General features: G+C 51.0%; 1 protein-coding gene and 1 long non-coding RNA gene across 2 annotated transcripts; one reads left to right on the forward strand and one right to left on the reverse strand.

Annotated features, from left to right (window-relative positions):
• Positions 1-2,342: 2,342 nt before the first annotated feature.
• On the forward strand, positions 2,343-7,621 carry SPMAP2 (sperm microtubule associated protein 2). Its single transcript, XM_019484092.2, has 6 exons — positions 2,343-2,610; positions 3,277-3,335; positions 3,977-4,043; positions 5,141-5,273; positions 6,585-6,729; positions 7,374-7,621. Exons 1-6 carry the CDS (start codon positions 2,345-2,347, stop codon positions 7,613-7,615), a joined length of 912 nt encoding a protein of 303 aa, XP_019339637.2. The 5' UTR covers positions 2,343-2,344; the 3' UTR covers positions 7,616-7,621.
• LOC109282352 (uncharacterized) lies at positions 7,301-10,895 on the reverse strand. Its single transcript, XR_009457804.1, has 2 exons — positions 8,769-10,895; positions 7,301-8,168 (listed from the first exon to the last, which is right to left on the reverse strand). It is a non-coding gene; the product is annotated as an uncharacterized LOC109282352 (long non-coding RNA).
• Positions 10,896-11,515: the final 620 nt, after the last annotated feature.

Below are 11,515 nucleotides of genomic sequence, written 5' to 3' on the forward strand. Positions count from 1 at the left end.
AGCTGGGTGGATGCCTTGGCTTTGTGCGCCAGCGCCGGGCAGAGGCAGGGTACCCTGCTCAGCCCATCCCTAGGGCTAGAGGGGTCTGTGCAGACACCCTGGCACTTGGCAGCCCCCGGGTGGAGATCACCAGCTCCCGTCTGACTGCATCTGTAGTGCAGTGGCCTGGCCCATAAACCCCTTGGGCCGGAAGCTGCCTTTTCCTGCTGGGAAACCCCCAGGCTCAGTGCAACAGCAGCCTCCGTTTCCTGTTATTTGTGCAAAGGCAGGTCCTTAAGCCTCCAGCTGAAATCAGGTCCCCATGTGCTGGGCGCTGCACGGACACTGAGCGAGCGAGCGAGCGCCCTGCCCCAAAGAGCTTACACTAGACCAAGCAGGGGCGGGGGGGAAACTGAGGCACTGAGAGGGGCGCTGAACCGGGGTCCGAGCCAGGAGGACCCCACTCCCTTCACTCGGGGATGTGGGGGGGGATTCCGCCTCCCCGTGGCAACCGCCCGTGTATGGTTCTGGGAGGGGAGGAAGGGCTGAGGACCCCGACTCGGGATACGACGGTGGGAGGAACGACAGGGAAGAGAGTAAGGGCAAGGAGGCAGAAAGGGGACGGGGGTGTCTAGGGGAAGCTGGGGACAGAAGGGGGCCTGGGATCAGGTTGATCAGAGCAAGGGTGGGTTGGGGAACCCCAGGCAGAGTGGCATGGGGAGGATGGGGGAAACCTCCCAGCTTTGGGGGCAAACTTCAGCCCTGCTGAAGGCGGTGGAGGTCTGCCATTCATTCCCCATGCTCCTCCAAGCCACGGCCCTCCAGTGCTCGGGGCTCCAAGCCCCTCGCAGCTGGAGAAGCCTGAAAGGGACCTCGTTGCGTGGTCGAAACAAGCCCTTCCCGGCCGTCGCTGGAGTTTTAATCCAGAGCATTTCGGCCCTTTCCATCTGCCCTAGTCGGACAGGGGAAGTGGCTGGGAATGAGCGTGGCCTGCTACTAGGATGAATAACGCAGCCCAAACCGTGTGGTCTTCCAGGAATGATCCCTATTGACTGCGGGGAGAGGGCTGCTCAGTGAAGGATGGCGCGCGCGGTCATTAATAAATCGGATGAATGTTATCATAAGCAGGGATTTTAAATCAATAACCACTGTGAATATTGCAGTGGCACTGTGAATATTAATCAGAGATGGGGGAAGGAATGCTTTAGAGACAGGACAAATGCATATGACAACAGAGAAGCAGCTATTCTAGCAATTGTATTACATTATATTAATTATGGTATGGCATAGTGTGGTGTGACATGATGTGACATATCATGACATGACATGACATGACATTATGATATGATATGATATGATTGAATTGAGTTTACATGCAGACATAAGCAAGTTGCTTTTAATTCGGATTATTAGTACTTCAAATACAGTTTGGGATGTAGCTCACTATCCCATATTTTATTCCGGAATCAATACGATATGATACGATTATAGGATAGGATCAACATCTACGATACCTATAGGATATATCCCATATTATACCTTTTCAGACCTAATATTTCCTGTAAGCGTATTCAGCAGAGTGAGTCCCCATCCCTGAATTTCCCAGGCCCTCCTGCAACACAAAGTATTATTAACAGTTGGTGGTGGGGTGATGATCTCAGTGAAACATCCCTGAAGCCAGCAGTGTTTCATTATCAGCCAGGCAAAAATCGAGAACTCTTGGTTCAGAGGTGATACCTTTTATTCGACCAACTGAGAAATCGCAAAAAAAAAAATTTTAAATAAAAAAAAAATAAAATTATATATTCAAACTAACTAAAAAATAAATATATATTAAATATATATTAAAATTAATTAAAATAAATAAAATTATATATTATTATAAAATTATTATTATATAATAATGACATATTATTATATTTTATATATTATATAAAATCTTTGTTTGCAAGCTTTCGGGCTCGCATGGCCTTCATCAGGTGCAGTGAAAGTTCAAGATGGTAAAAAGTCCCCGTAAGTCGGAAATAAACCTCATAAAAGGTATCATCTCTGAACAAGAGTTCTGGATTTTTGCATTTCTTTTTGTCTCAGACCAACACGGCTACCAAACACATCCTCATTAGCAGCCAGGTGTAAGAAAGATGTGAGATCCTATAGGGAACAATAACAGCCTCTGGCCCAAGCAAGATGCAGGTCACCACCCACAGCAAGGTATTGCTCAGGAATGTGGACTATGAGGAAGATGGGCTTGGCCGGGTATCGGCTTTAGCACCTGGGTGTGTGCATGTGTGCATGTGTGAGACGGAAAGAGAGAGCCCAGTCATGGATCTGTGCTAGGTGCTGTACGTACAGACAATAAAATGATATGTTTTGTCCTGGCTTCCCCTTGAAACTCCCCAGCACCCCATGTCCTTTGTCACCAAGGGGCTCTCAGACGTTCTCTGCTACCGTCCTCTTAGGAAACCAGCTCCTGGACATGTCCCCATCGCCAGGAAGGGAGCTGGGTTCTGGAGTGTGTCCTGAGAAGTCAACTGCTACGGTAACGCACGTCCAGGCATGGGACAGCACCAAGGAGAGTCGCCTCAGTTATCTTGCCCGACCGAAAATCAATCACCAGATCAACTACAACAAGTGAGTGAGTGCTGCAGAGACGGGGAGCAGGTGGCATCCTGTGCTGCCCTGGACAGAGCCATCTCAGCCCTGCTGCTTCACCACATCTTCCAGTCCCTTTTCATTTCCAGAAACCACCTTCGGGACTGATTCTGCTCTCAGCCAGGCTGGGGTCAATGCAGAGTCACTTCCAGGGCAGAGGGAGACAGAGAACCCAGCAGTCCTGGGTCCTCAGTCTCCAGCGCATCCACCAGTGCCTCCCAAGCCATCCTTCAGCGTCTACCAATTGCCTTTTCCAGCTGCTCTTTCCAAAGGACAGTCTCTAGTGGGTAGTCTGGTGAGCGTGTCGCAAAAATGGAAACTAGGAGACCTGGATACTGCCCCTGCATCTTCCATGACTTCTTAGGTGGCATCCCCAAGTATCCTGCTGCCCCGTGCCTCAGTTTCCACACCTGCATAGTGGGGGGGGACTGTGCTGACTCACCTTGATGAAGGGTTCAATCCCATTCACGCAGAAATCGGCATTAACTTCCGCGGGTGCTGAATTGGACGCTGCTGCAGCCGGGGTCTTCAGCGGGAGGGTGATCGTGGCCTGAAGCTTGGGTGGAGGAGGTCAGAAGAGAAGGGGGATGATGTCCCGCGTCTGCTTTGCTGAGAAATGGACTAAGTACAGGGTTGTCATTACAGGGTTTCAGTCTACTGGACGGATAAAGTGCCCTCAAAGGCCGGCAGATTCACCGTCCCTGGTAAGAGGCCTTAAGAGGCCAAGGTCACCGTATGGATTAAATGAACCAGTGATTCCATATTGATAGAAAGACTAATACCAGCAGGACCGGCGGTCCAGGGGACCTGTGACCAGTATCACCCCGGGGCATTAGTGCAAAGTGCAGCCCCGACACCCAGCAGGCATCCGGGGAGTCTAAGGTTGCCATGTAAGATGACTGTTTGAGGTAGGGACCATTTTATGACCCCCACATCTCCGCCTGCCCTGCCGATCTCCTTCATCTCCCCAGCTGTACTTGGATCCATAGGGCAGATACTGTGGCAACGCACTTGTTATGGAAATGCCCGAGCAGATCGAGACGCTGTCCAGGGCATGTGTCATCAGGCCACTGGCTTTTCAGCTCAAGGCTGGTCAAAAGTCCCTTTTAGTGGCACCAGAGAGTCAGCTGGGCCAGTTTGCCGGTGCTCAATACCACACAGTCAGGGCTAGATTTACAAAAGCAGTGCAGGCGCACCGCTGTTCTGTAAACCTCCATGTTGCTGCCAGGAATTTCTCCTTCCCTCTTGCTCCAAAATGTGGCGAGCTCAATATGTTGCAGCAGACAGTAAACGCGTGTCTTTTAAACCACTAGCTTTGTGGCTCACACTTGGTTTTTTGTTTCAGTCTTAACTGCGAGGCAAGAACAACTTTCTCAGCCCAAAAAGATCTGCCCCGGGTTTGAAGAAAACAGGTGCGGAGAAGGGGACTGGGTTGATATTCGTGTCGCACATCGATGCAGCCACGGGGTTTTTTAAATTCGGCTTCATGAACAGTTTCACCTAAATTAAAAGTTCTCGGGCTGGTTAGCTATGCAGATCCTACTGATCCTTATCTGTGGGCATGTCTACACGTGCTTTTACGTGCGACTAAACTTAATGCACATTAGCCTAATGCACATTAAGGCGATTTAGGCGCACGTCTACATGTGCACGTGGATTAAGGCACATTACTGAAAGTATGCAGACCAACTTGGGACTAAAGTTAGTCCCGAGTCAATGGACATACACCATCTTAATGTGCATTTGTGTGTCTACACATTCACTAATGCGACTTAGCTATTCACACATAAATTTGATACCTGCTTTATGCAGGTATCAAATTTAGGCTCAAATAGCCTAAAATCACCATTTTTAAGGTGCATTAAGGGCATGCATGTATAGACACGTGCCCTTAACGTGCATTAAATTGGGCTGATGCACAATAAATGTGCACACGTAGACACACCCAGTGAGTGTCTGGGCAACTGCTGCGATAACAGGCTAGAGAAGTATGGAAACGGGTATGTAGCAAGGTATGTTGGTGAATCCTATAGGTGAATTTTAGTACAAGCATTTGTCTGAAAATTGAGACTAGTAGGAAGTGTTATCTGCAAGTTTCCTGCTTTAAAAAAATCTCATGAGTGTCACATGAACAATCATGTGATGGGAGTATGGAAAGCCCCTGGCAAGCAGTGAGTGACCAATCAAGAGGGGGAAAAGGAAGCTTTGAAAGTATTTAGCAAAACCCTTGCATTAATTGAAGTGAATGGGGGGAGCTCTTGCCCCATTTTAACAGCAGACTGTTCCCTTTGCCTTTTTTAACGCTTAAGCAGATGTGCAATTGTGGCATACAGTTATGTCCCCTTCCCTGCTGTGCTCCGGAAGTGGCTTCATGCCAACATTCGAGGGCACCGATGCTCACCTCTCAATTGTGCGTCGCTTGGTTAGATGGTTTGGGATCAGCAGCGAGGAAGGTGCAATGGAAATGTGGAAGGTGGCTGACTGAATCGCTCTTCCCCTATTCTGCCAGAAACCGGCCCTCCCCTGAATGGCTGGTGGGTGCTGCCTCCAGACATGCTATGGCTTCTCCTCGGGTGAAGGAGCTGGCCCGTCCAAAAGAGGTCAGCCAGGCCTGGGAAGCAGAGCGCTCCGTCTACACCATCGTACGTAGATCCGCGGGGACAGGGAGTCCGTCGCTTGTCTGTCTGTCCGCCTGTCGGGGAGCCCATCGTCTGCCCATCTGTGGGGTTCTGCACAGAGGGAGTATTTGGGGCTGTGCGTGTTGCGTTTCTGCATCAGCCATAATGTTTTGAACCCTCAGACCCTTACCATACCCATGCATTCACTTTTCACATTTTATGACAGCAGCTCAGGGGCATGAGACTGGAGCCTTGCAGTCGCAGGGGCTGGATGAGCATCTTGTAAAAGATGAGCCTGAAAAGCTTGCAGGGTCAGCACTGCAGAAGAAACCGGGGCACGGCATGAAGCTGCTGGCCCAAGTCACCCGCTGCCCACTGACTCCTACTCTTACATCCGTGGCCACAAGGCTCTGGCAGTCCCTTTTTTGGCATGGAAACATTTTACCCTGCTTTGCATTAACCTAAATGACTGTACAATGAGCAGGCCAATGGGAAAATCAGGCCCTTTGTATCCCGAAAGACAAAATCGGGCCGCACAGCACATCAGCAGCCTGCAGCGACGGCTGGTTGAGAGTCGTTATTCTTCCTCCGGGGCTCGACAAATGCGTGGCGCTTTGAGGATCTCCGGTTAAACGTATCCTCTAATGCACAAGTCTCGGAGCAACTCTCTTTGATTCTGTCCCTGACTCAGATATGGGGGTGGGCAGGCAAGGAGGCCCATAAATATGGCATCCTATTTATGAATCATGAAGTTGCATGTGTTCCATGCACGGATGCCTGTTCAATTAATGGGACGCCTGCTGTTGTTTCCCTCCAGTTACTGTAAACTCGGAAGCTTGCAGCTCCTGTTTTACGTTCCTTCTCTTCTCTCCTATTGACGCTGCAGAGCTCAGCTCCAAAGCAGCATCTGGTTTTTGGGGGAAGTTGTTGCATCCTCAGAACCCCCTTTAGCCCATTTCCATCTGGGTTGAGCTCCTGGTCCGCATGGAAGTCATTGGCTCGGCACAGACTCTGCCAGTTGCTCTATTCTCTGGATCTGCTCACATGCCCGCACAGCTGTTGTGTTTGTGTAACCCTCTTTCCTGGCTGAATGTACCCCGCGGGCCCAAGGTTACGTCCCAGATCTTTTAACGCTTGCGGAGATTGTTGTGTCGCACAAACGATAGGGACATGAGTTGGGGGAGCATGAGATGCCGCCTGACCCAGAGCAGGGTGCGAAGGCCCAAAGGGTGCGGGTTGTCGAAGTCTGAGTTCACGCAAATCTGTAGTGTTAAACTGATGACGTACATATGGAGCTGGGAGGCAGAGAAAACTGACCCAATCCTTTGATTTCAGGTGAGCGAAGGTGCCAGGAAAGCGGCTCCTCGAGAACGAACCATCCATCTAGCGAAGCCGAAAAGACGGGACTTCTCGGCCTGCCTGAATGCCACTTCCATCCCTCCTCCAAGAAAGCATTTTACCAGAACCAAATCCTTAGCTAGTAAGAGCGCCTCTTCCTCACCCTATTAGCAGCAACACGCCTTTCCCCTCCAGGCCATTCCCGCTGCTTCCCATCCCTAGGGACCACACAGCAAAATCAATCGATCAGTGTCTTTCAGAGACAAAGAAATATCTGAGCCTTGTAAGACCAGCTTCTCAAACAGAGCTCATTGTGGATGTGTAGCTTCTCTCATTATCTGTCATCTCCCCTTCCTATCCCGCTTTCTGGTCCCAGAAGTCCTGCCTCCAGCAAGCGGTTCTCAAATGTCTTATCTGCAGTCTAGGTTGCATTAGTGTTTGTAGACCTTATGAACTACCCAAGTACTGAGTATTATTCTTCTTTTAAGAAGGGGCATTGTCAACCGGGGAGAACCCAGCACCGGTGTGGGGGTCGGAAGACCTGAATACTAGAATCAAATTCTAGAGTCGAATCCTAGCAAGATGTTTCACCTTCCCCGTGCTTGTTTCTCCCAAATACCCATCTCTCCAGGGCATTGCGAAGTGTAATGATTGAGAGCTGTGAGATCCTACCCAAAAATATATTCCCATGGAAGAAAGCAAGCCTTGGGACCTTTCGCAATACTGAATCTCAGAGTCCTTTTAACAAGCCGTTTCTTTCTCTACCCCATGATTTGTTCCTTGTAGAGCCAAAAATGGAACATCCAAGCTACCGCCACGAAAAGCTAGTCCCATGGCCTGTGTCTGCAGGAGCCAAGAATGCCATGGCATCTGCAAGGGTCTCTAAGCTTGCCCACCCAAGAGTCCGAAAACATGTCTTCGAGGGCTACAACCCTTACAAGGTGTCCGGCGCTGCCCAGCACGCACAAGCCAGTCCCCGGCTTTTGGAGCTTAGTACTCCTCGGAGGCTGAGAACGAAGCATCTCTAAATCATCACGTGCTGTTCTCTGCAAATGCTGTTGCTTGCAAATTAAATGTTCTTTAATGTAGATCTGTGACCTGTGGCTGGGTCGTCTGCGTGGAACCCATTAGTGTGGCTGGGGTTTGGTTGAAGGATAGGAGGGTAGACGATGATCCTGATGGCAGACCGGCAGACTGGGTCAGTCTGTTGAAAAGCTTCCCATCCTCTCCTCCTATGAGCAAGAGATGGGCCAACGATTGCCATTGCTGTCATTAAAACTGTCATAAGCATTGCTTCGGAGTCAGCAAAACATGCATATCTCTGAGCAGCCGTATGCTGGGGTAAAATCAGACAAATGCTGCAACCAAGTATGAACATGAATAATCATTATGAATTTGCTCTAGTCGTAGCTACCCCTCATGCCCTTGCTGGTAAATTTGAGTTTGCGGGGATGAGAAGAAGAGATGTCAATGGGTGAACATGGGCTTATACGTGTGCTCGCAGCCCATCCTGATGCGCGGCCCACTCACGTGCTCTTTGCGTGTGTCCGTGTCAGTCGGTCACGGGACAAAAGTGAAGGTCTGTGGAGAAATGATTGAATAAATTGGTATGAACCATGTGTCAAGTCATTGGGAATAGCAAACAAATTAGCCAGTCCATTCACAGGTACATCGCTAACAGGAAAAGGTGGACTTGTTCATCCAGCCGTATTCCCGATCCAAATTCCAGACCCCTCCCGCTTTTGCTGCCATAAAAGCCCAGGCACATAATGTGGTCAGGAGGGAGAGACAGTAGTAGTTCTTGCAGATATAGAAGAATATAAGAAATATTTCTTATGAAATATAAGAAATATGTCTGAAAGCAAGACGGTTGGGGTTCCTCTTGTATCGAATAAACACTGTCTGTGAGCTGTCGAAGCCGTTCGAGTAGGACCAGACGGACCTGCTGTGCCACGGGATAACGGTCTGCTGAAGCGGGCTGGTTCCTTGCTCAAGGGCGGTCGCCATCACTTCAGAAACACTTGATAGCACTTTGCTTCCCAAGCTCAAATGCATAAGTGAAAACGAAGGCGAAGCAAATTGCCGGGCCGCGGGGTAGGAAATCTTCCCGTAATGACTGAATGCTAATAAAGCGCATCTCAACGGCTGAATCTTTATTGTTAGTGGCAAACCTGGACCTACCCTCTGGAGAAATTAAGCTGTACAGAACCGCTTCACTAGCCATCATCAAATAGAGAGGTCTGGTAGGAAATACAGCTCCGAGTCCAAATACGGCTCCACTGCTGCTCCCCAGCAGCGCGGGCTCCTCATTAGCGCGCCCTGTACACGGAGAAACAATTGGCTCTCTGACTGCGATGGTGAGTCACAGAGGGATACAAGGGTCCCCTTGCAGGGACCATTGGTTAGGAAAAGCCTTGGAGACAGGTGGGATTAAACAAGAGCTGATTGCAAGGAGGGTTTTGCTGTAGAAAATCCACATAACAGCTTCTATAACCACATCCTTTGCAGGTTACTGGCATGGCCACCACAAGAAGCCATCAACCAGCACGTCCCCTTCTGCCACCCAGAACTGCTCTGCAGCCTCTGTACTCAACTTTTGGTGGACTCAAACACAATCATTTCCCCAGACCTTTAAAAAACTGGATTCAGGCTTCTCAGTGAAGATGCCTTTGACAACGTTACTACTTGCCTCCATGAGAAAGGTGCATCTACACGTCATTAAATCAGTTTAGAAACCAACTGAGTTAAATCAGGACAACCTGTTTGCGTGGCAACCCCTTCAATCTGTTCAAGAGGGGGTTGTATGGATTGGGCTGAAACTGGGGAGGTATAGGACCGAGTCAGACTCTTCACCTAGAATAAGTGGCTATCAGAAGAGGGTGGGAGCGGTTTAACTAAACCACTTTACAAATTAACTTAGCTAAACGGGAGCACTTTCTTGTGCAGACAAGACCTTAACTTGTACGAGGTGCTGAGTCAAAACGGAGTTTGAGCAGAGGCGGTGACACCTTCTAACACGCAGTTACATCTGTACCATGCCTGCAAAATGCTAAATTCCTCATTCACCGCATCAGGATGAATTTACTTGCATAGGTGCACACAAAAATTGCAGACAAGCTGCCCTTTTTTCTCTCCGGGTCTATGAACAGGAGTGCTGCAATATCTAAAAAAATAATATTTCTCATGCCCATTACCCAATACCTTACTATCTATCCCCTTAATAGTCTCGCTGACGCTATGAGATGGGCAGATTTGTTTCAGAGTTTGAATAAAAACATTAGCCCAAATGTTACTCAAGTCCACAGGCCAAAATGGGTGGAGTTGCACCAGAGGTGAATTTGGAGACTTAAAGGATGACTGTAGCTCCCAGAACGATCCAGATTTTCAAACCCGGTGCCAGATTCAGCTCTTAATCGGGGGTTTCCCTGTGGCCTTCCATTAGCTGCCACAGAAAGGCCAATTCCACAGGACAGAAGTCACCAGACTTCCCTTGTGACACGAACAAAAGGCAAGTGGAAAATCCCACCCCATTGTGAAGCAGGTGGGATTTTCAGAGGCCTCCAACCCGGCACACGCTCCGACAACACGAATGACATCTCCTAAGCGTGGCACTATCCCGTGACGTGCTGAGAGCTCCCGGTTTCTCTTTGCAATCCATGAAGGGGCATTTTGCAAGAATAGGCCTCAAATTCAGATGATGTTGTTCAGGCCTTTCCAGCCAGAAATGATTTGCACCAGCCGAGCGTCTCTCTTGCAATCTAGGTGCAGCTGGGCCAACAGACGGCACCCGAGGATCTGCTCAGACCTCTCATTTTGTATGAACTTGCCCCTCTGCCATAAACCCTCGATGCCGTAAGCTGGGCCCAGGTTCCCGCCAGCTATCCAGTTGGCTCTTCTCTACCCCAAAGCTTCAGCCCTTGCAAGCTGTCCCTTCATGCCTACGTGATGGCCCTTCCCTCCTGTATGGACGACTTGTCGTTCGTGGAGTCGGGCTCAGAGATTCATAAAGCTCAAGGAACCAGCAGCGCAGGCGTCCGACGCCCAGTTTAACCCAGGCTGTTACGTTTCCCCCCGGCCAAGCGCATTCACCTGGGGCAGAAGACCGGGCACGGATGCACCTTATAGACTAAATCAGAGGTGCCTAAGTCAGCGCAGGGCTGCCAAAGCTGATACGCCTCTGATTTAGTTAGTCTGTAAGGTGCATCTCTGCCTTGCCTTCATACTGGCAGGGCTAACGACCCCTCTCTGCTCACCAACTCGAGCGTGCAGGAAGGGCTGCCACCCACCGCCGCCTCCGGCTTGCCTGGACCCCTGGCCATGGGTCATTCCCTGCCCCCGGACCTGCAAACTGCCCCTTCAACCTGCCCCCCCGTCCCCATCCCTCCCAGACCTGCCCCCTGCCCCTCAGCCGGACCCCCCCCCACTGCAGACCCCTGCCTTGTCCTCGCAAGCCCCCCCTTCCCCATTCCTGCACACCCCCAGGCACCCCCTCCCCTTCCCTGCCCCCTCACCCCATAAGCCCCCCACCCCTTCCCCATTCCCGCAGACCCCCTGGCACCCCCAAACCCCCTCCTCTTCCACCTCCCCTATTCCCACAGACCCCCGGCACCCCCCACCCTTTCGCTGCCCCACCAGCCCCCCCACCCTTCCCCATTCCCGCACACCCCCTGGCACCCCCAAACCCCCCACCCTTTCCCTGCCCCCCCAAGCCCCCCACCCCTTCCCCATTCCTGCAGAACTCCTCAGCACCCCTAACCCCCTCCCCTGCCCCCCAAGCCCCCCACCCCCAGGCACCCCATTCCTTTGCGCCCCCCAAACCCCCTGCCCCCCATCCCAGGCGCCCCTCCCCTGCCCCCACCCCCAGACACCCCAAGCCCCCTCCCCCTCAAGCCCCCCCAGCCCCCGGCCCCGCCCCTCCTCCCGGCGCC

Source organism: Alligator mississippiensis, chromosome 16 (assembly GCF_030867095.1).
Source record: "Alligator mississippiensis isolate rAllMis1 chromosome 16, rAllMis1, whole genome shotgun sequence".
Lineage (NCBI taxonomy): Eukaryota > Metazoa > Chordata > Crocodylia > Alligatoridae > Alligator > Alligator mississippiensis.

Excerpts from the sequence above, each read along its gene's own strand:
- SPMAP2 (XM_019484092.2), top strand. The coding sequence starts at position 2,345 with ATGTTTTGTCCTGGCTTCCCCTTGAAACTCCCCAGCACCCCATGTCCT. Across the intron at positions 3,336-3,976 it reads CGGCAGATTCACCGTCCCTG|TCTTAACTGCGAGGCAAGAA; the intron begins GTAAGAGGCCTT and ends TTTTTGTTTCAG. Across the intron at positions 6,730-7,373 it reads CAGAACCAAATCCTTAGCTA|AGCCAAAAATGGAACATCCA; the intron begins GTAAGAGCGCCT and ends TGTTCCTTGTAG.